General features: G+C 42.6%; 1 protein-coding gene across 3 annotated transcripts; it reads right to left on the minus strand.

Moving 5' to 3' along the window:
- Positions 1–17: 17 nt before the first annotated feature.
- utp15 (UTP15 small subunit processome component) lies at positions 18–27054 on the minus strand. Of its 3 annotated transcripts, XR_008723141.1 has the most exons (14): positions 26964–27054; positions 24411–24543; positions 22034–22126; positions 20680–20864; positions 17627–17805; positions 16848–16973; positions 14960–15095; positions 10392–10476; positions 8671–8832; positions 7625–7726; positions 6394–6527; positions 3724–3782; positions 476–3003; positions 18–369 (listed from the first exon to the last, which is right to left on the minus strand). XR_008723141.1 is itself a non-coding variant. In XM_055632140.1 (13 exons), the coding sequence occupies exons 2-13, from the start codon at positions 24498–24500 to the stop codon at positions 2771–2773; spliced, it is 1584 nt and encodes a 527-aa protein (XP_055488115.1). In that variant the 5' UTR covers positions 24501–24543; positions 26964–27054; the 3' UTR covers positions 18–2770. The 3 variants fall into 3 exon arrangements, 2 of the variants coding, with proteins under 2 accessions (XP_055488115.1, XP_055488116.1); XM_055632140.1 differs by having other exon boundaries at positions 18–3003; XM_055632141.1 differs by having other exon boundaries at positions 18–3003; positions 26960–26980.
- Positions 27055–27099: the final 45 nt, after the last annotated feature.

The following is a 27099-nucleotide window of genomic DNA, read 5'->3' on the forward strand; positions in this document are numbered from 1 at the left end:
TATTCATACAAATATAGTCAGGTTTGTGAACCAGCAATCTTTATTTTTAAATAAATCCAATTTCGGTACCTTTTGGACACTGGCTCAAACATTGCCACATATTGGAAACACGATGAAGGGAAATGTAATGTCTGACAATTCTTTTCCCAAGTACTTGTCTGAAAACCATTATCTTAATTTTGAAACTTCCCCACATTGTTTGTTAAGCAGTGAACAAGTAACATCAAGCCTTTCCTCTCAGAAAAGGGGCGATCTCAGCACTTGAGCCACTTTGTATTTCTGACTATGTCCTCCTCAAAACTATCTAAAAGCAACCATAGGACGTTCAGGACACAAAGTGCTGGGGTAATCCAGCGGGTCAGGCAGCATCTCTGGAGGACATGACGTTTCGTGTTGGGACCATTCTTCAGATCCTAAACATCGCCTATCCATGTTCACCAGGGATGCTGCCTGACCCGCTGAGTTATTCCAGCACTTTGTACCTTGTTCAGTAAATTGGCATTTGCAATTCCTTGTATCCACATAGGAAATTCAGGATCTCATTAACTTGGCCATGATCCACACAAACATCTGAGAAAACTGATGATACACCCACTGAGATTACTAGCATCATAGTTACTGATAATTACCTGGCAGTAGACCTAATTGCTGAAGTGCAAAAATTCTGTTGCAAGTATTGCAAGCTATAGTTTCAAATATAGCAGAGTTATTGAAGTTGATAGGGGAGAAATTCCTGGAACAAAGATAGTGAATTAATTTTATTGCTAGCATTTCCTTGATAACTCAAGTAAGAATAGTCTAGAGTTCTGTAACATCGAACTAATTAACACATTGTCAGACATTCCCTATTTGGCATTTCTGTTTCAAATTGTCTTTGCAGTGCAGAAACATTTTCAACGATTGGGTCCTTGAAAGTTTTTTCACATAATAACATGAGACATCAAGATAAAATTCCTTTGTGTTTAAGAAGGAACTGCAGATGCTGGAAAATCGAAGGCACACAAAAATGCTGGAGAAACTCAGCGGGTGCAGCAGCATCTATGGAGCGATGAAAATAGGCAACGTTTCAGTCTGAAGACGGGTTTCGGCCCGAAACGTTGACTATTTCCTTCGCTCCATAGATGCTGCTGCACCTGCTGAATTTCTCCAAGATAAAATTCCTTACGGGATCACTTTGACAAATAATTACTGCAATGGTTCATTCTTCACAATTATAAATTATAATTAAAAAATACAGCACAAAATTTGTGTGGGAGAAAAATTTCGCAAGAGGCTTTTCTTTAGAACCCAAGAGATAACTCACGACAGTTTGACCATGAGGAATATAATAGGAGAGGTAGATCTTCTCGGCCAAACATTCCTGGTATAAAGTTAATAATGGATATAAGTATAGAAGATGGGAGGTCATGTTGCAGTTGTGGAAGACGTTAGTGAGGCCGCATTTAGAGTATTGCGTTGAGTTCTGGGCACCATGTTACAGAAAAGATGTCACGCTGCAGGGGGAACAGAGGAGATTCACGAGGATGGTGCCAGGTCTAGAGGGTCCGTGCTGTAGGGAGAGGTTGAGCAAGCTGGGACTCTATTACTTGACGCACAGGAGGATGAGGGGTGATCTTATAGAGGTGCATAAAATCATGGGAGGAATAGCTCGGGTAATCGCACCGAGTCTCGTGCCCAGAGTAGCGGAATTGAGAAGGGAAAAAGATTTAACAGGAATCTGAAGTGTAAAATTTTCACGCAAAGGCTGGTAGGTGTATGGAATAAGCTGCCAGAAGAAGTGGTTGAGGCAGGAGCTATTCCACCGTTTAAGAAATAATTAGGCAGGTACATGGATAGGACAGGTTTAGAGAGATGTGGGCCAAATGCAGGCAGGTGGGACTAGTGTAGATGGTTAACATGTTGGTTGGTGTGGGCAAGTTGGGCCAAAGAGCCCGTTTCCACCTGTGTGACTATGATATCAAAAAGGAAAGACTATTATGTTGGTAGTTTACTCCTCTCTTGACTGGGCGAGTAAAGATAATTGAAGATTACCCATCACTTCACAAAGATTAGGTTTCTCAGGACACTTCTTAAAATTTATTGACCTTCACATCTCAACATCGTGGTTCCCAGATATTCATCCACTAAGTATATAAATGTCAGGTGACATTGATGAACTTGTAACTATGCTCATAATTATGTTTCTTCTCCATAATGGTTACTAGCAGTGAGCCATTCTTGCTGGCTCTTTATCTCCGGGGAACAGGTGTCATCTTAGCAACTTGCTCTTTAAAAATTATTTTGGACAGTATCAACTTATTTCAAGAAAATAATGTAAGAATTGGGCTCTGTATTCCAATAATGTCAAACAAGAGTGCTGCAAGAATGCACCACGGATAATTTGGTACCTGATGAAGTTAAAAGCCTTAATTGTCCATGATACAAGTCTTTGATCGAGATAATAATTTCTGCAGAGCCTTTTTGTCCACAACTTGGTGCCTAAACTTTTGAAGGCATAACTCACAATTGCAAAAGATTTGTTGTCCCTTCAGAACATAGACGGTATAAAAATATTCTCTACTAAATTATTGTTCACGGTAGCTGCATTTTCCTTGCATGTCACGTCAAACTCACGGAACATAGCAATACTTTTGCTTTCATATTGCACGACAGAAAATATGCAGGTAAACAACACGAGCATTTTACAATGTTTGCCTTCAAATCTGTGGTGCTTACAGCAAGATAAAATAGTGCTAGTCCACCTCACAAATGAGAGTATGGAGGCCCGATTCTAGGCAATTGCCATTGGTTTTGCTTGTTCTGCTCCAGTAATTAAGGCACAATTCAGATTTCTGGGTACAACTGCTTCCTTTTTGGTTGTCATGGTAGCAAAAAGTGTGTCCATCATTCCAAGCACTCCCAACAGTTCCTCTTGATAATCAATCTCCCTTTCTGTCAGTTCTTGCAGCTTCATGAATTGCTTGTCGATCACTGATGACTCACCAATCACAGAACTGTAAATACCTAAATAGCAACAATATCAACATTTTGAAGATATTAAAAAGTTATTTCTTCAGCAAACTTTTCAAGATTGGCAGATGTTTGATTAGTAAGGGCGTCAGAGGTTATGGGGCAAAGGCAGGAGAATGGGATTGTAAAAAAAAGGTAGATCAGCCATGATTGAATGGCGGAGTAGACTTGATGGGCCGAATGGCCTTATTCTGCTCCTAGAACGTATGAACTTCATTCCCATAACAAGTCTCTCAAATAATTTCTAATTTTAAAATAGTTGATTTTTTGTTGAAGTTGCAAATTGAACGTGGAAAAGGTTGTTATGTATTTTTGAACAGTTAATCTCCCTGGTTATGTATTTTTGAATAGCCAATCTTCCGTATGCACCTGCAACTGACCTCCTTCCAGATCTTTCATACTGTGAATCCATACTAACAGACAAATGCACATGCAAATTACAGAGGAATAAACTGGTGCTAAGGAACAGGGCGAGTGACAGGGACCTAACATGTTGGTTTTGGTCTCCACTATATTTTAACAAAATTAATTTCAACCCCTCCAGGAGTAGATATTGGCCAAACAGCTCGTTAAGACAGAGGCAGTGAACCCACTGAAAGCAGAGCTCTCAGCTCCAACCCAAATATGGAAATTGGCACTGTTTTCAGTTGGTATCACCAAAAGCGGAACGTTAAAAAAAAATTAAAGACAGACAAATGAAAACACAAAACTTACCAATAATAATCTCTGCAACATTTACTAAAACAGCTGTGAACCTTGGATCAACAACATTCCTAAAAATACAAAGACATGCCATTAAATAATGTCAATTCTCCATCTAAATTTACTGGCAAACATTATGATATTGGTAGACACAAAATGCTGGAGTAACTCAAATGGATCAGGCAGCATCTCTGGAGAAAATGGATATGTGATGTTTCAGGTCGGGACCCTTCCTGACACTTATTATGATTTTGATATATCCAACGTACAGATTATCTTCCTTTCTTTCAGAAATGTGGGAACACTCCCAAGGTAGATTGCTTAGTTTCCATTGTACACTGAAATCATCTGCATATTCTTTCTTGCCAGCTGAACTGCCATCGTCATTAATCGCACCATCAGATTCTTGGTCGGTGGTTTTCTGGACTAGACCCTGTTATATATATACCTCCACGAGTGAGCTTCTGAACTACCACTCTTCTTCTAACATTGATTCTATGACTATGAAAGCACACCAACGCCTCTACTTCCTCAGAAGACCAAGGATGTTCGGCATGTCTTCAACAACTCTTGTCAATTTTTACAAATGTACTGTAAAAGCAGGGAGCTATTGGGGAGCAGCTCTGCCCAAAACCACAAGAAATTGCAAAGTTCATAAGATCATATTTGATAGTAGAATTAGGCCATTCAGCCCATCAAGTCTACTCCGCCATTCAATCATGGCTGATCTATCTCTCCCTCCGAACCCCATTCTTCAGCCTTCTCCCCATAATCTCTGACACCCGTACTAATCAAGAATCTATCTCTGCCTTAAATATATCCACTGACTTTGCCTCCACAGCCTTCTGCAGCAAAGAATTCCATTGATTCACCACCCTCTGACTAAAGAAATTCCTCATCTCCTTCCTAAAAGAACATCCTTTAATTCTGAGGCTATGACCTAGACTCTCCCTCTAGTGGAAACATCCTCTCCACATCCACTCTATCCAAGGCATTCACTATTCTGTATGTTTCAATGAGGTCCCCCCTCAATCTTCTAAACTCCAGCGAACATAGGCCCAGTGCTGTCAAAAGTTGTGAAGGCAGCCCAGTCTATCACACAAACCCGCCTCATCCCATAGATTTCATCTACACTCCACCCGGCCTAGGGAAAGCAGCAAAAATAATCAACGACCACTTACACTCTGGTCATTCCTCTTTTACATTGGGCAAAAGATATAAAAGCTTCAAAGCATGTACCACCAGATTCAAGGTTAGCTTCTTCCCAGCTATTATCGGATTACTGAATGGGTCTGTCATAACCGAAGGGTGTGTGGCCTGATGCCGTCTACCTCAATGTGGCCTTGCACTTTTTTTTTTAAATCAGCATTTTCTCTGTAGTTTATAGTGTTACAACTACAGAGAAAGTGCCGATTTACAAATATGCTACATTCTGCACTCTTTGCACTACCACTTGTATTTGTGAATGGCTTGATTGTACTCGTGCATTTTAATCTATAGACGTGTCCAGACACATAACGTCACCCATTCTTTTTTTCCTGACATGCTGCCGGACCTGCTGAGTTACTCCAGCACTTTGTGTCTATCTTCGTTATAAACCAGCATCTGCATCTCCTGAGCCATTTAAAACATGTGTTCTAAAATCAAGTCTTCTGCTATATTGTGAATTTAGTCAAAATATAATTAATAACCAACATAAGTAATTTACCAAAAATCAGGCTGACAAATTGAGGAGATAGTTAGGTAAATTAGTGGGAAATTTGTCACCAAATTTTGTCCATTTACTGGAATCACCATAAAGTCTGTCGGATGCAATGTGCAGGTCTTACTGATCACTTTCAACCACGAGTTGTGTGGCAAGGATCAAATGACACATATTCTCAGCTGGCACAGTGGCAAGGCCTTGTAATCTCTAACAGAAGGCAAGGCGAGTGTTAGAGCTTTGTCAGGTCAAATTTTGAAGAAATTTAATATTTATTTCAACAGTGTTTGAATATGACATTTTTAAATGTTAAAATTGGTACAAAAATATTGAAGATTTTTAAATAAACCTTATTAAAGCATTCTCTGCCTCAGAAGGCAGTGAAGGCCAATTCTCTGGATGCTTTAGAGAGAGGTTTAGATAGAGCTCTTTTAAGATAGTGGAGTCTCAGGATATGGGGAGAAGGCAGGAACGAGGTACTGATTGTGGATGATCAGCCATGATCACAGTGAATGTCATTGCTGGCTCGAAGGGCCGAATGGCCTACTCCTTCACCTATTGTCTATTGAAATAAAATTATATTTGGCTTCATTACTCTATATTCATCAATTGTAAAATTAACTCTGACCCTGTATCTAGTGTGACCTGATGTAGGACTGAAAGAAAAATATCTGGCATATAGCTCGGGAATATCAGCAAGATCAAGTCTAAAGAAGGGTCTCGACTCGAAACATCACCCATTCCTTCTCTCCAAAGACGCTGCCTGTCCTGCTGAGTTACTCCAGCTTTTTGTGCCTATCTTCAGCAAGATCATGTTTCACTGCAGAGCAGTGATATATAGGAAGGACATTATGTGTCATCAAATCCAGGGCCTACTGGGTCTATTTAGTGGACTTCCTCTCCAGTGGCAATGGCTGAATACCAGGAAGCTGGGGAAAGTTGCTGTTATTCCGCGAATAGCACTTTCAATGATTATTTACCTGTTAAGAAAGTTAAGTATAACAGCAAGCTGTTTTTCATCTCGTCCTGCAAGTGCATTTTGAAGTGTCCCTCTGCGGTTAAGTTCTTGCATAACACCAATGGTAACTTCTGGGTTCTTCACCCTGATATTTGACTGCAAAATAAAATCAGTTCAGAATAGTGGAGAATGTTTTAACCTTAAATTAAGCTCACACCATACTAAAATGAGAAACTTAAGACTGGTTGTGAAGTCCTTTTGGATAGAAGTAATATTACTGTCTCCCAGTTGCCAAACTTGGCCTACAAGATCTCTCAGTCACCAAACTTGCACTTCCTCCAACCTCATCTACTGTATCCGTTTCTCCCGGTGTGGGCTCCTATATATCAGCGAGACCAAGCGATGACTGGGCAATCGTTTTTGTGAACACTTACTCTCTGTTCGCCTTGGCCTACGTGATCTCCCAGTTGCCAAAGCCATTATGACCTCCACCCTTCCCGAGGTCATCTGTTGCCATCCCCATTTGGTTCTGGCCCTGTCTATCTTTCAGTCTGAAGAAGGGTTCCGACATGAAATGTGACGTAATCCATTTCTCCAGAGATGCTACCTAACCCACTGAGTTACTTCAGCATTTTGTGTCTATCTTTAATGTTACTATTTGTTGATTATGAATTGGTATTAAATTGTTTGGTTTCTCTCAATTGTCATGTTGTTGCCCAATGAAAAGAGAACCTCAATGATCAGGCAAGCCATAAAGTTGGCTTGTTGAGTTTCATTGTCTGTAACTCGTTTTCACCTTGCCTACAGCTGACAATGGGCTGCCTCCTTTATCATAGGTACTTTTTTGCATATTTTATTCATTTGTTCTCTATCTCTCTATATCACCGTCTATATCTCGTTTCCCTTTCCCGACTCTGTCCGAAGAAGGGTCTCGACCCGGAACGTCGCCTTTTCTCCAGAGAAGCTGTCTGACCTGCTGAGTTACTCCAGCTTTTTGTGTTTATATATGGTACCATAATAGTCATAGTGATACAGTAAGGAAACAGGCCCTTTGGCCCAACTTGCCCACACCAGCCAACATGTCCCAGCTATACTAGCCCCACTTGCCTGCGTTTGGTCCATATCCCTCCAAACCCATCCTATCCATGTGCCAGTCCAACTGTTTCTTAAACAGTTTAACAGTTAATGTTTGGCATAACCATTTCAAGGACAATTTTCTCTGCATGCATTGAAAAATCATGGTATATCTTTACCTGCAATACAGCATCTAGTGCACGTGACACTTCAAAACTTTTCAACAGCTTGTCATATTTCTTTAGATGTTGTCGCACTGGCTTACTGACCAAAAAATCATTCTTGAATGTAGGAAAAAAACATGTAAATTTGTTACAGGATATTGTTAAAAATATAACAATTCAATCTTTAAAAACAAATATTTTTCAAAATATGAGATTGTATTTTCAGAATGAAATATATTATAAAATATATACAATTTATATATATATATATATATATATATATATATATATATATATATATATACATTTTTACATTTATAACCCATAGGAAGTATAACATTATAATAACCTACTTAAATAGCTTCAAAAATGTTCTCCAGATTGTTGTTCAACATGGATATGGGTACTGCCTTACAGCGCCAAAGGCCCGGGTTCGATCCTGACTACAGGTGCTGTCTGTACCGAGTTTGTACGTTCTCCCCGTAACCTGCGAGGGTTTCTCCAGAATCTCTGGTTTCCTCCCACACTCCAAAGACATCTAGGTTTGTAGGTTAATTTGCTTGGTAAAATTATAAATTGTCCTTAGTGTGTGTAGGATAGTGTGAGTGTATGGGGATCGCTGGTCGGCACGGAATCGGTGGAAAGAGGGGCCTGTTTTCACGCTGTATCTCTAAACTAAATGCATCTACTAATATTCAGATAAAGTAGAATAAGGATGACTGGAATTTTAATGCTGGTAACCAAAAGTAAGGGATAGCATAAGTATGTGGTTATAATGGCAATTAGCCAAATTAACGTCTAAATGGACACTGGGAGGAGTGTTAAATAAATGCTTCTTTAGACCATTCGATAGACAATCTCTTGAAGAGATTTTGTTCAGACTGTCAGCCTTTTTAACAGGTCTTACATCTTATCATCTTGACCAATAAATATGAATAACGTCACATAATTCTGTCGTGTGGAGCACCCATTGTAGATTAGTAATTAAAATACATTATTTGACATCTCTAAAGATTGAATAATGACAGCTTTTTGTTGTAAACACATTGCAAAAACCTTACCTTTTTTGGCATGTAGTCTTTTCCTTTAATGAAATATTTGTAAGATGGTCTCTTTCTCTTTTTTGTAACCTCACCGACCTCATTCTTCTTGTCATGCCGTTTCCGATGTCTGATATTTAGGACACTGTTAGCCATTCCTACCACAATGGCTTCATTTTCAGGCTAAAACAAAATTACAAATAATTTGTGAAAAACTGAGCCATGATTTTTGTTTATTGTAGGCATTTCAGTAAGCGGAAAATATAGCCACGCTTGGCAGAGCAAGTCAGAAGATTTCTGTAGCTGTTACTCCAGATTACCAAACAGCAAATATGACAAAATACTCATGCATGCATGGTAGGTTAAATGCAAGGTAGATTTTGGTAGGTTAAATGCAAGAAGTACACAGTGAATGGCAGGATCCTTAGGAGCATTGATGTTTCAGAGGGATCTTTCGCTCCCTGAAAAAGCCAACAAATATGCGTAGTGTGGCAAAAGAGGTTTGCTTGCCTTCTTTGATCAAGACTTCAAGGTCAGTTTATTGGCACATGTACCAATTAAGGTACAGTGAAATTTGAGTTGCCATACAGCCATACTAAGTGAAAAGCAACAAGACACACAACCACATAAACGTTAACATAAACATCCATGACAGTGGCTTCCGCATTCCTCACTGTGATGGAAGGCAATAAAGTTTAATGTTTGTCTTCTTGTTCTCCGTCAGGGCAGTCAAACCATCCACAGTCAGGGTGATCAAAGCCCCCGCAGCCGACGATCAAAGCCCCCGTCGGGGCGATCGAAACTCCCGCGTCGGGGCGGTTGAAACTCTCTACGCAGCTTGGGGCTCCCGAGTCGGCCTCTTCTTACCAGAGACCATGGGCTTCAGGATGTTAAAGTCCACAGGCCCAGCAGTTGCAGCTCCGATCCCCTGCAAAGGGATCGCAAGCTCCGCGATGTTAAATTCCTGCAGACTCCCGCGGCTTGGAGCCCCCCCCCCCAATAAAACAAACCAAGGAACATGAAAACATACTTTTTTAACACATACTAAAAATAACAAAAATAGGAAAGGGCAGACAAGACTGTTGGCAAGGCAGCCACTGTAGTTGGTGCCACCCTCTATCTATGCTATCTAGACTCTATCTACACTATCTATGCCTCTCGTAATTTTATATACTTCTATGAGGAATTACCTGATTGAAGTATTTAAAATTACAAGTCATAGATAAAGTAGTCTTTTTTCCCCAGGGTAAAAATGTTAACTACCAGTAGATAGTTTTAAGACAAACAGGAGGATATTTCAATGAGATGTGCATGGCGAGTTTATATGAAAGTTTAAACAAGATGCGCAAGGCAAATCTTTGTTTAAGAAAGAGAGTAATCAGTGCCTGGAACATGCTGCAAAGGGAAGTGGTAAAAGCTGATAATGTAGGAATTCCTAAGAGGCATTTAGACAGACATATGAATAGGCAGATCGGATTAGTTAGAACGACATCATGGTCGGCAGACCAGGTGGGCCGAGAAGGGTCTGTTCGTGTGCTATTCTATTCTTCGTTCTATGACTAGTGCACATAAACTAATATAAATAGTTATATTTTATACCATTTTCAAATATACCATATTTATTATACCATATACTATATTCAATTTCTATCATATTCAAATGTTTTCCGACAAATCTTTAAACGATTCTGAATATGTGAAAATAGAAAAACAGTCGCAGCGCAAAAAAATCTTATACTTACTGCTAAAGCTAAGCTCAGAATGGATGCTGCATAATTAATGTTGTGCACTACTTTGTAGGTGGATGTACTGTATATTTTGACATGCCTGGAAATTCAAATATATTGTAAGTGCATATACAGAAAAGGCAACATTTCTTAAGTCTTGATATCCAAGACCATTGACAAAAACATTAATGTAGCAACACAGATTTTAAGTGTAAATGATGATTTTAAATGCCAAAAGTTAAAATATATGGAAGATTTGTTTAATCATCATTTTTTTATTGTAGTGAAGCATGAAATTTAGTCATTATGATTATATTATAATGACTAAAGGACAGGGAAAAACTAAGGAGATGGTGGTTGACTTCAGGAGGGCGGGGAAACAACACCATACACCTCTGCACATCGACGGAGCTGATGTGGAAAGGGTCAGCAGCATGAAGTTCTTAAGACTACATCTGTCTGATGACCTGACGTCCACGGCCAACACCACAGCTCTGGTCAAGAGAGCCCAGCAGCGACTTCACCCTCTCCGAAGACTATGTAAAGCAGGCCTCCCCACCACACACCTAAGGACTTTTTATAGGGGGACTGTCGAGAGCACACTGACATACGGCATCACTTCCTGGTTCGGGAGCTGCAAGGCGTACGAACGGCACCAACTGGACAGGATAGTGAAGACCGCAAGCAGGATTATTGGTGCTCCACTCCCCTTCCTGCTGGACATATACAGGAAGAGATGTATCAACAGAGCCATCTCCATCATCAAAGACCCTTACCACCCATCGCATGACATTTTCTCCATCCTCCCATCTGGGAAGAGGTACAGGAGCATTAGCTGCAAAACCAGCAGGATGCTCCTCAGCTTCTTCCCACAGGCTATAAGACTGTTAAATGGACTTTGCCCCCTGCCAAGTATCGCGCACAAACCCCCACACTGCAGCAGAGCCACTGTTGTGCCGCTGCCGGTCGGAACGGCTGTTGAATGTTTAGTAGAGTGTTAAATTTGTTCATGACATGTATTTTTTAATTTTAATTCCTATTTATTTTTTAATGCAAACTGAATGGACACTGGTTGAGCAACGTTTTTTTGTTTCCTCTGGGTATGCGAATACTCAGGAAATGACAATAAAGATTTACAATTACAATTACAATTACAATTATTATATTTACACATAAAACTATCCACAGTGCCAAATTAATGATTTCCTCTGATTTTTTTTTGTAACTTCTACACTTTAAGAGTTATTACAGGACAGGAAACAGGTCCTTTGCCGACTGAGTCCATGCCGACCAACGATCCCCGTACACTATCCTACACGCACTAGGAACAATTTACAATTATGCCAAGACAATTAACCTACAAACCTGTACATCTTTGGAGTGTGGGAGAAAACCGGAGATCCCGGAGAAAACCCACGCAGGTCGCGGGAAGAATGTATAAACTCCATGCAGGCAAGCACCCGTGGTCAGAATCAGGTAACTCTGCCGCCGCACCACCATGCCACTTGTTAATGGCAATGGCATTGCATATCAAAGATTGCTTTCCATCACTGTTTGGAGACCAATTACTAACTCCTAGAACATTTACCTATTTACCTCAGCCAAATCTGTTTCATAAAATTATGTGACATGTTCTAATTTTTTTTAAATGGCCATATTCCAATCCTCTATCAGCATATAAATATATATATTTTTAAAAGACTATGTGTTTCCCTGCTGCCGGAGTATAAACAATGAATAGTACGAGAAGCGGCAGTGACGAGGGACGTAAAGCGGTGGCCTGACCATTCAGGGGCCATGCTACAGGATGCACTGAGTGATGTCGACTGGAATATGTTCCAATCAAGCTCCAGAGACGTCAGTGAGTTTGCGGAAGCTGTCACGAACTTCATTGCAACATTAGCCAACAATATCGCCCCCACGGTAAGGATTAGCATCTTTCATGAGACATTAGACATTAGACAATAGATGCAGGAGTAGGCCACTCGGCCCTTCGAGCCAGCACCGCAATTCAATGTGATCATGGCTGATCATCCCCAATCAGTACCCCGTTCCTGCCTTCTCCCCATATCCCCTGACTGCTATTTTTTAAGAGCCCTATCTAGCTCTCTCTTGAAAGCATCCAGAGAACCTGCCTCCACCACAGAGAATTCCACAGACTCACCACTCTCTGTGAGAAAAAGTGTTTCCTCGTCTCCGTTCTAAATGGCTTACTCCTTATTCTTATACTGTGGCCCCTGGTTCTGGACTCCTCCAACATCGGGAACATGTTTCCTGCCTCTAGCGTGTCCAAACCCTTAACAATCTTATATGTTTCAATGAGATACCCTCTCATCCTTCTAAACTCCAGAGTGTACAAGCCCAGCTGCTCCATTTTCTCAGCATATGACAGTCCTGCCATCCCGGGAATTAACTTTGTAAACCTTCGCAAATTAGGGGACCAAAACTGCACACAATGCTCCAGCTGTGGTCTCACTAGGACTCTGTACAACTGCAGAAGGACCTCTTTGCTCTTATATTTGATTCCTCTTGTTATAAAGGGCAACATGCCATTCGCTTTCTTTATATAGGCCAACATGCCATTCGCTTTCTTTATAAAGGCCAACATGCCATTCGCTTTCTTATTCCTGGTTTTCCTTGGTTTTCCTAACCAAAAACCCTGGGTGGACAGGTCCATTCGCTTTGCTTTGAATTACAACTCCGGCCTGGCATCCGGCAACATGGATGACTACAAGGCAGAGTCTTACAGACTGCGAAGGGTGGTGAACGATGCAAAAAGGAGGTACAGGGACACGATGGAGTTGCAGATGGAGCAGCGTGACACCAGATGCCTAAGGCAGGGGCTACGGACTATAACTAACTACCAGACCAACACCCCCCTCAACCAGGAGTGCCGACACCTCCTTAGCTGATGACCTGAACTCATTTTACACGCGATTTGAGGAGGGTAACAACACCCTTAGCTCGCCGGCTAACAGCAACATCGTCAGTGTGCTGGCTAGCGAGGTTGGAGGGAGTTCCACCGCTGGGGATATGCACACATTCTCTCTGTCCGAGCACGACGCAAGGAGGGCTATGACGCATGTGAACACGAGGAAAGCTGTAGGCCCAGATGGTACATCTGGGCGAGTACCAATGTCTTGTGCTAATCAGCTTGCTCCAGTGTTCACCACAATATTCAACCTCTCCCTGGCCAAGTCCATGGTTCCTATTGTACCAGGGCCTAAGAATGCCTCTCCAGCCTGCTTGAATGCCCTCACCTCGGTGGTCATGAAATGCTTCGAGAGTCTGATCAATAACCACATCTGCGCCTTCCTCCCTCGCACAGTGGACCCGCTGTGTATCATCCAAACAGATCCACAGATGATGCGGTCTCCCAGATTTTGCACACCACGCCCTCTCACCTTGACAGCCAGAAGGGGGGGGGGGGGGGGGGGGGGGGGGGGCTACCTGAGGATGCTGTTCATTTATTTCAGTTCAGCTTTCAATACCATAGTCCCCATCAGATTTGCTGAAAATCTGCTGGAGCTAGGACTGAACACTCCCCTGTGTGCCTGGGTCCTGGACCTTCTCACCGCTAGGCCCCAGGTGGTCAAGATGGGGAGACATACCTCCAATCCCCTCACCCTGAGCACAGGATCCCTTCAGGGTTGCGTCCTCAACCGCCTACTGTACTCCCTGTACACACATGACTATGTGGCCAGGTTCAGCTCCAACTCCATCATCAAGTTTGCTGATGACACGGGCCTGATCTCTGATAACGATGAGAAGACCTACCTGGAGGAGGTGGCTGACCTGGCACTCTGGTGTCAGAACAACAGCCTCCTCTTGAATGTCACTAAAACTAAGGAGCTGATTGTGGACTTTAGAAGGGCACAACAACCGAGGATGTACACGCCACTGGGGATAAATGGGACTACTGTGGATAGGGTGAGCAGCTTTAAATACCTGGGAGTCCACATCACAAAGAGGATCTGACATGGACAACATACAACACACACTGCCGCACTGGTGGCTTTACCACCTCGGGCATCTGAGGAAATTCAGAGTCTCTCTGAGGATCCTTCAATCCTTCTTCTCTGGTGCAGTAGAAAGTATCCCAAGCGGAAACATCTCGATCTGGTTTGGCAACAGCTCTGTCCAGGACAGGAAGGCTCTGCAGAGGAGTGCATTTGGCCGAACGCACCATGGGAACTACACTACCCCCCCCCCCCCCCCCCCCGCAAGACCCATACACCAGGAGATGCAGATCCAGAGCCAACAAGATCATGAAGGACCCCAGCAACGGACTGTTCCAGCTGCTATGGTCAGGCAAGCGCCTGCACTATCACGCTGCGGAAACAGAGAGGATGAGACGGAGTCTCTTCCCACAGGCCATCAAGACTGCAAACTCTGATCGCACCAGGGAGTAATTACTGTTGTGTCTTTTTTTAAATGTAAATACTGATTCTGTTCTGTTGTTTTGCACAATCCCGTAGGCATTGCTACTTTCATTTTACATCTTGTATGTGTATGTGACAAATAAAGTTGACTTGACTACAATTGGTGGTTCAATTTCAACTGTATAAATTAGAATTTCTTACCTATCAAGGGAGCCTGAGAGCAGCCTCTCCCCCGAACTGCTTAAACACAGGCACGTGACAGTCTTGTGGTGGTTTCGTAATGAAGCCAACAACTGACCTCCTTTTAACATGTCCCAGACTTTTACAAATCGACCACCTTTATAAAGGCAAGAACATTCAATCAGAATAAACGACATAATCAAATCAGATTGTCCTTTCCATTATTTCACAAGATATGGCCTTCATTGGCAATGACCTAAAATGGCAACCAAAGGCCACCATTTTGCTCACCTGGGGTCGTACACTGTTCAGATTTTGGATTTCCTCCCTTGAAGGACAAACTTCTTTGAAGAATCAGATTTTACCAACAATGGCCGGTCACCATTTTTGATACCAGCCATTTCATCATTCCCCATTCATTCATCACTTGAACATTAATTTCCCAACTGCCATGTTGAAATTTGTACATAATAGTTCGATGGTACTTGATTGTCACATGTACAGCAGAATTACTTTTTTGTATACAATTCAGTAAAATCTTACGATACATACCCAAGAACAAGAGGTTAAGAATAGATGACACTGTGACAGTATACAAGACTTGCCACATTTCCAGTGCCATTTTGTATCCTTCAAGTTTGTGATAATGTCATGGCCTCTGGATACTTTGTGGAGATTACATTTCACCTTGTGGCAAATCTGGGAAATAAGCTGATCTATTGGCAATACATGGCCATGAGAGGGAAGACATGAAAAACAGCCAATACAAAGCAAACCATTTGGCTGCTTCAATGGATAGAAAATTGGCTGCATTGAAGGAAGCAGAGGGTGATAGTGGAAGGTTGTTTTTTGGATTGAAGGCCTGTGACTAATGGTGTGCCTCAGGGTTGTTGCGTGTTGTCCATATCAATGATTTGGATGAGAATTTATAGGATATATGTAAATTTGCAGATGACACTAAAGTTGGTGGTATTGCAGATAGCGAAGGTGGTTGTCAAAATTGCAGCAGGGACTTGATTGATTGGGCATGTGACCTAAGGAATGGTTAGTGGAGTTTAATACTGATAAGAGTGAGGTGTTGTATTTTGGGAAGTCTAACCAGGTGAATGGCAGGGAGTATAGTAAGGTAGATGGATCAAGGAGTGCAGGTACAAAGTTCCTTGAAAGAGGCATCACAGGCAGATAGCATGGTCAAGAAGGCTATCAGCACACTGGCCTTCATTAGTCAAAGTATTGTGTATAGAAGTTGGGAGGTCATGTTACAGTTGTACAAGACATTGGTGAGGCCACATTTGAAGAATTGTGTACAGTTTTGGTCACCATATTATAGAAAAGATTTATTAGGATGTTTCCAGGAGAGGAGGGTCTGAGCAGGCTAGGACTTTATTCCTTGAAGCACAGGAGGATAAGGAGTGATCTAATAGAGGTGTAAACGATCATGAGAGGAATAGATTGGGTAAATGCACAGTCTTTGACTTGGAGTAGAGGAATCATAACCAGGGGACATAGGTTCAAGGTGAGGGCGAGAAAGTTTCAATAGGAATATGAGGGGCAAATATTTTTACACAAAGAATGGTAGGCATATGGAACGGGCTGCCAGAGAAAGTGGTTGAAGCAGGTACTATCACAACGTTTAAAAAGCATTTGGAAAGGGACATGGATAGGATAGGTTTAGAAGAATATAGACCAAATGCATTTAGATGGGACTAGTGTAGATGGGGCATGTTGGTCGGTGTGGGCAAGTTGGGCTGAAAGGAGACAATAACTGCAGATGCTGAAGGACCCGTTCCACGCTGTTGGACTCTATGACTCTAATTGGTTCAATTGATTCTTTCATTTTTGACATCACAGCTAATTACAAACTCCAATAATCTAGAACACAATTTCCAAACAATCAAAGTTTATTTACCTGCTGATACAAGAAGTCCACCTGATGGAAAAAGCAACACACTCTCTACTGGTTGCCCGTGGTCCATAGTCATCACGCTTTGATCCATTCGGGCATCAAATACCTTCACCGTGTGATCATATGAACCTGTAAAAAGGAAAAATAACAAACGTTTTATTCAGCATAAGGAAAATCCTAGTACCGAGTAGGTCACAATAATACTTTATTAGCCAAGTATGTTTTGCAACATACGAGGAATTTCATTTGCCAAGTCAGTCAGGTATTGAATTGTGCTTGCCAAACCATGTGATTTTATATTGTATTTCCATTTAATTAAATCAACCATCAGAAGAAAACTGAAATTATAAATATCAAACTGCATTTCATTTACAAACAGCCAGGCACTGAAAGAGGGTCTGGATTATCCACAAAGCCAAAGGGTATAAAATGTTAACCATTTCAGAGTGAGCACCACCGGAGGAGCAACACCTCATATTCCGTCTGCACCCTAGTGGCATAAACATTAAATTCACCAATTTCCTTTGTAGAGAGTAGCCTTTGCTATCTCCTCCCCTTCTCAACTCTCCCTCAGCCCTCAGGCTCCTCCTCTTCCTTTTTCCTTTCTTCTCTCCATCCATCCGCCCCCATCCTACATCAGTCTGAAGAAGGGTTTCGGCCCGAAACGTTGCCTACTTCATTTGCTCCATAGATGCTGCTGCACCCGCTGAGTTTTTCCAGCATGTTTGTCTATTTCAGAACTAATATTTGGCTGTGGTATCCAATTAGTTATCAATACATACCTGTTACAAAGACATCAGCATTCAAATTGCTGGTGCAACCGCATCGTACATAATCGGTGTGTTCTGTAAAGGTGCAGAGTTTTGATGCAGTTGGAATGTCCCAAAGCCGAACTGTGTAATCATCTGACCCAGACATCAAACGGTATTTGTCAGATGTGAATGCAGTTACTTGAACCGCTCTGGTGAAAAGAAAATCTAGACTCAATTCATCTTTTATGCCTTCTGATTATTTTAAAAACATGTTCTAAATTTTAAGTGCAACATGTTAGATAAGTAGGTTATTATTCCCACATGTATTGCGAGGTACAGTCAAAGCTTTATTTTACATGCTATCCAAAAAGATCAGATATGCCCTATATACATATCATCTTCAGCTCACATTTCTTCAATACTTAATAAAAAATCATTTTACTTTATCAAAGGGATATAAAATACTTATTTTAGCCTATTTTAAATTTATACTGGAAATAGGAACTCAAAATAATAGAAGGGAAAACAAAGGATAACCTGGCGGCTTATATTAAATTATGTTCACATGGGAGGGCTGGTTCCCCGACGCAATATTCCACCTCTCCACCAATTCCAATATTGGTGGCCAGTGATGGGGATTTCTGCAGCACTGGTATGGGCTTTTGGGGTAGCAGCTCAGTCCCTCAAGCCCGATCTGCTGGCAGCTCAATCACGGCTGGTGGGCTGGCAGTTGACTCACGGCTATTCCTTGAAATTCCATTTCAAGCAGGGTGCAAGGCCACCAAATTCAAATCCATTTTCCTACCATTTCAAGCAGGATGCAGTAAGTAGTGCCTTTTAACTTCAAGCCAAAGCACCCAAACAACCATTTGTAGGCAGTGCCTTTTTACTTCAAACAAACCATATTTTCATTTTCAAACCACATTAAGTGGACTCACAGTTGAGTAGACATGTGTTCAGTGTTATTCAGAGAGACGTGACCCTTTGGCTTCATCCATCTTGCAGAGACTGAGTGAGGCACACCACTTCCTGGTTTTATAGTCCCTCCCCCTCCCTCCAACAGGGGCAGCAGAGAGAATGGTGAATTTTTTAAAAACATTAATATCTCTATGATTTGTCATCGATCGGAAAACTCCTCCGGTCCAGGAAGGCGGAGGGCGGCTCTGTTCGAGGTGGCCAAAAATGACGGTCGTAGGTGGCGGCGTTCTCTCGGAAATCGCAGCACAGTGGGCCAAAAGCGGTCAAGATCAGACTTTTAGTAATATAAATAGACAAGTAGCTAATTACAATTTTTTTTGGGAATATCAATATCATAAAATTAAGGAGATGGGAATCAGGCAAGAAAATTAGCAGGAATAGAATCAGCCAAGTTAGAAATTAGAAATTAGGTGCAGGAGTATGCCATTCGGCCCTTCGAGCCTGCACCGCCATTCAATATGATCATGGCTGATCATCCAACTCAGTATCCCGTACCTGCCTTCTCTCCATACCCTCTGATCCCCTTGGCCACAAGGGCCACATCTATTCTCCCTGAATGGACAAGAAGGTTTTCTTTCTTATGCTGTAAGTTGTGAGTAATATATAATTTTCAGCCCATTATATTCAGATTTTGTATTAATATTTGAAGCAGATAAAAAAGCGAGGAGAAAGCAAAGGTTAATTTTGAATTTTCCTAACAAGGGGCCAGCACAGAATCAACGGCCTAATCATCTTCTTTGGCCTCCCTTTCCCCGATTAAGCTGCAGCTAAAATGAAACTGGAGAATCATTGCCCAGTGGAGAAAGGTTCGGCAAGCGGCCTCCGCGAGTTGAAGCAAAAAGAACCAAAGACTAGATTGAAAACCAGCCTGGGGCTCGGCTGGATCGGGTGCTGCTCCATGAGCACAAGGACGTGGACCGGACACAACCTGCAGCCGCACATGGAGGAGGAGCAGTGGTGGAGGACACCAATGTCTATCTGGCCTGGTCGACCGTGCAATATTGACAGGACAACGAACCTTCGTGGCCAGGTTCAGAACTCCACAACTATAACAACTGGGACTTGAATATGGCACCAAATCTAGCGAATCTGTGCACGGTCTAACACAATCTTGACAAAAGTTGTATGTTTTAACGAGTTTGTTAAAAGAGACAAAGTTGGAATGACAGAGAGGTCAATAGACAATAGGTGTAGCAGTAGGCCATTCGGCCCTTCGAGCCAGCACCGCCATTGAATATGATCATAACTGATCATCCATAACTCAGTACCCCGTTCCTATCTTCTCCCCATATCCTCTGACTCTGATATCATTAAGAGCCCTATCAAGCTCTCTCTTGAAAGTATCCAGAGAACCAGCCTCCACCACGCTGAGGCAGAGAATTTCACACTCACAACTCTCTGTGAAAAAGTGTTTCCTCGTCTCCGTTCAAAATGGCTTACCCCTTATTCTTAAACTGTGGCCCCTGGTTCTGGACTCCCCCAACATCAGGACCATGTTTCCTGCCTCTAACGTGTTCAAACCCTTAATAATCTTATGTTTCAATAAGATTCCCTCTCATCCATCTAAATTTCAGAGTATACAAGCCCAGCCGCTCCATTCTCTCAGCATATGACAGTCCCGCCATGCCGGGAATTAACCTTGTGAACCTACGCTGCACTCCCTCAATTGCAAAAATGTCCTTCCTCAAATTTGGAGACCAAAACTGCACCAAGACAGGTTAGAAACAAATCTCCATTGTGCATAAAAGAGCACTCTGCCCGTTAGTCAAAATATTGCTCTTCAACATTCCTCCAAAAAGAATGCCTTAAGAAATTGTTAGGAAGAATGATTATCCACAAATAATTATCGCACAATATCCACAATGATTAGATACAAGATACAAGATACAATTTAATTGTCATTTGGACCCCTTGAGGTCCAAACGAAATGCCGTTTCTGCAGCCATACATTACATTACAACAAATAGACCCAAGACACAACATAATTTACATAAACATCCATCACATCGCTGTGATGGAAGGCCAAAAAAACATATCTCTCCACTGCACTCGATTACCACATAAGTTATTCGCTTTGGAAGTTCTGATGTTAGGAAACAACTTACTTTGTATGTCCATTGTACTGTCGTAGTGCTGCACGCCCATCAACGTCAAAAAGGCGAATAACACCATCCTCACAGCCTGCAACAAGCAGCTTTCCATCTTCTCTGTACGTGCCACAGTACGCTGTGTCATTAAATCGGGAGAATGTTTTTATGGGCTCTTGAGAATATCGACCATATATGTGGATCTAGACAAACAGATGCACGGTTGCATTAAATTAACAATCCATCACGATATAACTAAATACATTAACAGCTAAAGAACAGGTTGCTTAATACATGAATATAGGCATTATGTTACAGCTGTACATGGCTCTGGAAAGACCACATTAGGAGTACTGTGTGCATTTCTGGTTGCACTGCAAAGAGAAGGATGTCATTAAACTGGAAAGGTTGCAAAAAATATTTACACGGATAAATCAAGATCGGGAGGGTTTGAGTTACAAGCAGAGGCACATTTTCCCCAGAGTGTAGAAGGCTGTAGGGAGACATTATAGAGGTTTATAAAAATCATGAGGGGTATAGATACAGCCACAGTCACATAGAACCTAAAACTAGACGGCAAAGATTTATGGTGAAATGGGGTAAGATTTAAAATGGAACCAAGGGGCAACTTTTGCACACAGAGGCACATATATGGAACAAGCTGCATGAGGAAGTGGAAGAGGAGGGTATAATTTTGATATTTAATGGCTAAATCGAAAATAAATGTTTGGAGAGATCGGAGCCAGGTAAAGGAATGTGGGACTATCTCGGTTAGACAACTTGGTTGGCATGGACAAATTGGGTCAAACAGCCTGTTTCCATGCCATTTAACTCTATCACTCTACAGGCAAGGTGGAGATTGATGTGTATTTAAAAGATTGAGAAGTTGAGGGTTATAGAGATCAGGCATCAAAGAGGAGTTGAGGGTAGCATAGATCAGCCATGGTCATATTGAACAGTGGGGCAGGCTTGAAGGACCAGTGGCCTATTACTGCTGTTTATTCTTCGTGGGTTAGAACAGAAGAGCAAGTAAGTTTGTACAATGCTTCTGGACCAATGAGAACAAACGTATGTGCATATAGTTTTGATCTCCTTATTTAAGGAATAGTTTGCTAAGGAGATGGAGCACTGTGCCATTATGAGATTGATTTCATGAGAAGGGGGCACTGACTTTTGAGGAAACATTGATTCTTCCCCCTGATAAGGGCAGTTAGAACTAGGTGTCATAGTACAGGATAAAAGATTGCTTGTTCATGTCAGAAATAAAGAGGTATCTTTTCTCGGTCATGCCAACATTGAATGACACACTAAAGAGCCATGCAGCTTTTTATTTCCTTTCCTCCTATGTTAAGCTTACATATACTAGACTTACCCTTGTAGAGGCAGTTACAGCATAGTTGTAGGGAGCAACTGAAGAGATATCTATGTGTGTCACAGCACCAAACTCTTTGATCTGAACTGGAGGCTGAAACAAGCAAAAGCAAGGATAAGCAACTGCAGGCGTTTTAAATAAATGCAGTTTCACAAATGATGTGGGTTGAGAAGGGCTACGAGGCATAAAATATGGAACCCCTTAAAATCGAGTAATAAGGACAGTGATAGTTTGGTTTATTTTATTATACAGAGATGTCATGAAATATTTATCCTGCATGTTACCCAGTCAAATTATACTGTGCACGAGTACAATAGATCCTCTTCTGAAGCACCACGTTCTGACACCATCTTGCAACTTCCAAGCATCCGATAATCCAATCTTCCAGTCGCCATTTTGGAATACCAATGTCTAGTTCTTTTATCTAAATATTTATGAAAAGCTACTTGCAAAGTGGGTTTAATGGAACTCAACTAACCACATTCTGCAATAAGCAGTCCAAATCTTAGAAATATGTAAAATTGGCTAATCTTTAATATAGACAATAGACAATAGGTGCAGGAGTAGGCTATTCGGCCCATCGAGCCAGCACCACCAATCAATGTGATATAGGGTGTTGCAGGATGACACAGCGGTAGAGTTGCTGTTTTACGGCGCCAGAAACACAGGTTTGATCCTGACTATGGGTGCTGTCTGTAAAGAGTTTGTACGTTATCCCTGTAACCATGCGTGTTCCGGTTTCCTCCCACATTCCAAAGACATACATGTTTGTAAGTTAATTGGCTTTGGAAATGATCCCTAATCTATTGGATAGTGCTAGCGCATGGGGATCGTTGGCCGGCGCGGACTCAGCGGGTCGAGGGGCCTGTTTCCGCACTGTTTCTCTAAATAAAAATAAATAATATCTCTCGGTGCCATAGCTAAACTCGCTGTCTTCTTGGACTTCACAGCTGCATTTGATACCGTCTGGCTGCGTGGACTACGCATGAAGCTTCTGGAAACCATCCCAGACAAGCACATGGTGAGCTTCATCATGGAGATGCTGAGCAAACGCAGCTTCAGGCTACACACCAGCAACGGGCAATGCAGCAGGGTGAGGAAACTTAAGAACGGCGCCCCTCAGGGCTCAATGCTGGCACCAATGCTGTTCAACATCTACATCCATGACCTGCCTGCAACCCAGTCAAAGAAGTATGGCTATGCTGATGACCTGGCCATCCTACTCAGTAAGCCATCCTGGGAAGCAGCAGAAGAGGGCCTCTCTGAAGACATGAACATCCTGTCTTTATACCTGAGGAACTGGCGCCTTTAGCTCAGCATGGGTAAGACAACATCTTCAATGTTCAACTTCAACAACAGGGAAGCGACCCGCGAGGTGAACGTCATGGTGGATAACGCCCGGTACCGCACTGATACGCCGCCTAGCTGGCACCACATGGGGAGCCACGACGAAGACACTGCGCATGTCCACAGTGGCCCTGGTGTTCTCAGCCGCTGAGTACTGCGCCCCGGTCTGGTGCCGTAGCCCTCACGCCAAGAAGCTGGATGCTGCCCTCAACAGCGCCCTGCAGACTGTCTCCGGATGCCTATGAGCCACCCCAGAACTGCCCATCCTCGCTGGCATCGCCCCAGCCAACATCAGACGAGAAGCAGCCACGCTGGCCCTCTCTCGACAGGCACAGACCAGTGAATCCCACCTCCTGCATCAGATCGTCACAGAGACACCACGGCGAGCGCGCCTCAAGTCACGGCACGCCTTTGCCACGCAAACCCAAGAGCTGCTCTGCACAACATCGGCTGACGCTTCTACGGCCTGGGGTCAAGATGATATGGAGAGACCATTGGAAGTCAGCGGAACCATCTAGGCTACACCATTACATCAACGACCCCATGAACGTCCCTGGCCAGGACCTGCCCCGAAAGCAGTGGACAACCCTCAACCGCTTGAGGACAGGCATCGAACGCTATAGAGTAGCGATGAAGAGGTGGAGCCTCGTGGACAGCGCCTCCTGCGAGTGTGGGGACCCAACACAGACAGTGGAGCACATCGTCACCAGTTGCCTCAAACACCGGCCACCGAATGGTGAATGAGGTCTGATTGACCTGGACGATGACACGTTGGCCTTGCTCGCCTCAACAGAGCTGAAGGTCTAAAAGGAATACGACAGAAGAAGTAGCTCAACTAAACTATAAAAGCCCTCCGTTATATACACTATAATGATATTTGAAATCAGGCCAAGTGGCTTAAAGATGCTTTAAGTTACAAAATAGTGAAAATGTTAATCGTCATATCAAAAAATAAAGAAAAAGATAATATGTTCATTTATAATAAGTCTGCTCTTTGAGCGGCACCAAGGTTCATTTATCATGATCATACCCTATATTTTTTCCAATATAGCGTGTCTTGTGTGACTGTGTTTCCAAGTTTCGGGTAGTGCTGGATCACGGTTGGTTTGTAAGAACTCATCTTTTTCCAATTGTTATTTTAACTCCACCCTTTCTCGTGCACCCTACAGGATCAAAAGCAGTGGAATTACTATAATTTCTCATCAAGAAAAAAAACACAGCAGGCATAGAAAATTACAAGTTCTCCTAACCAACTTTATCAAGTACACCTATACAGGATAAACAATTTTGCTGACAGATCTTCCTGCCCACAGACAACTCATTTATGATAGCTTAATGAAAGGCATTTCGTGAGATAGGATGATGTGCCAAATTGATCAAGAAAAATGCTTGCTTCGTAAATTCTTGAGACATTTTGTGAATGTCACATCTCCTCAAAATAGGGCTTAAAAGCACAAATAGGCTTCCATTCCCTGTAGTAAATATTCAAACTCTGTTCAAATACCTATGGTTCAAATCTATCCCACATCCGAGCACTGGACCTATAATTATCTGTGAACTTTTTACCTGAGAACAGCGCAGTAATCCCATTACCCAGACAATAACTTTACCTACAGACAGTGGGTGATCCCTTTACCCGAGAACAGCGGGTGATCCCTTTACCTACAGAGTTTAATTCCTTTACCCACAGAGGTTAAACCCTTTCCCCACAGAGGTTCATCCCTTTACCCGAGGACAGTGGGTGGTCCCTTTATAGACACAAAATGTTGGAGTAACATCAGCGGGTCAGGCAGCATCTCTGGAAAGAAGGAATGGGTGATGTTTCGAGTTGAGACCCTTCTTCTGATCCCTTGACCCGTATCTTTGCCCAGAAGGTGGTCTTCACCTGGGATAGTCACAAAATGGTGGAGTTACGTAGCAGGTCCAGCATTTTGTGACTATCCCAGGTGTAAACCAGCATCTGCAGTTCCTTCCTACACATTCCTTTACCTGGAGATAGCGGGTGATCCCTTCACCTGAGGACGGCAGGTGATCATTTTACACACAGGCAGAGGTTGATCCCTGAACCCACGGACACCAGGTGATCTCTTTACCCACAGAATCTGATTCCCAGTTTACCTATGGACAGAATTTGATTAATTTGCCAACGGACAGCGGGGATTGCTTTACCCGCAGCCAGATGTGGGCACGGTTCCGGAGAGAGTTTGATACCCTTTGCCCACAAACAGCGGGCGATCCCTTTACTTGAGGAGAGAGGTCAACGAGGCTCTGGACAGTGGGCGTTCCCTTTACCAACAGAGTTTGATCCCTTTACTCACAGGCAGAATTTGACTCAGTTGCCCATGTACAGTGGGAGAGCCGTTTACCTGAGGAGAGGTGGACGCGGCTCCGGACAGAGTTTGATCCTTTACCCATAGACAGGGTTTGATCTTTTAGGGTTTGATCCTTTAGGGTTTGATGACCTATAGACAGAGGTTTGATCCTTTACCCATGGACAGGGAGGGATCCTTTAGGGTTGATGCTTTACCCACAGACAGGGTTTGATACCTTTGCCCACAGACACTGGGGTTTTGATCATTTAGGGTTTGACACAGTTTGATCCTTTTACTTATAGACCTTTACCCTATAGACAGGGTTTTATCCTTTACCCACAGACACAGTTTGATCCTTTACCCACAGACACAGTTAGATGTTTTACCCACAGACACAGTTAGATGCTTTACCTATAGACACAGTTAGATGCTTTACCTATAGACACAGTTAGATGCTTTACCTATAGACACAGTTAGATGCTTTACCTATAGACACAGTTAGATGCTTTACCCACAGACTTTAGGGTTTGATGCTTTACCCACAGACAGCGTTTGATACCCTTTGCCCACAGACACTGTAGGGTTTTGATCATTTAGGGTTAGATGCTTTACCCACAGACACAGTTTGATCCTTTACTTATAGACAGAGTTTGATGCTTTACCTATAGACAGGGTTTTATCCTTTACCCACAGACACAGTTAGATGTTTTACCCACAGACACAGTTAGATGTTTTACCCACAGACACAGTTAGATGTTTTACCCACAGACACAGTTAGATGCTTTACCCACAGACACAGTTAGATGCTTTACCCACAGACACAGTTAGATGTTTTACCCACAGACACAGTTAGATGTTTTACCCACAGACACAGTTAGATGCTTTACCCACAGACACAGTTAGATGCTTTACCCACAGACACAGTTAGATGTTTTACCCACAGACACAGTTAGATGTTTTACCCACAGACACAGTTAGATGTTTTACCCACAGACACAGTTAGATGTTTTACCCACAGACACAGTTAGATGTTTTACCCACAGACACAGTTAGATGCTTTACCCACACAGTTAGATGTTTGTACCCACAGACACAGTTAGATGTTTTACCCACAGACACAGTTAGATGTTTTACCCACAGACACAGTTTGATGCTTTTACCTATAGACACAGTTTGATGCTTTTACCCACAGACACAGACACAGTTAGATGTTTTACCCACAGACACAGTTAGATGTTTTACCCACAGACACAGTTTGATGCTTTACCCACAGACACAATCTCCGGCCTCCACTCCACTCCCCTCATGCGCCGCTCGAACGACTTCCGTCCCAACCAAACCAACGGCCGCCCACCAGCCGGGCACTTCCGCCTGCGATCAACTTTATTGACACACATACACACACAC

The sequence above is a fragment of the Leucoraja erinacea genome, chromosome 3 (assembly GCF_028641065.1).
Source record: "Leucoraja erinacea ecotype New England chromosome 3, Leri_hhj_1, whole genome shotgun sequence".
In the NCBI taxonomy this organism is placed as follows: Eukaryota; Metazoa; Chordata; class Chondrichthyes; order Rajiformes; family Rajidae; genus Leucoraja; species Leucoraja erinaceus.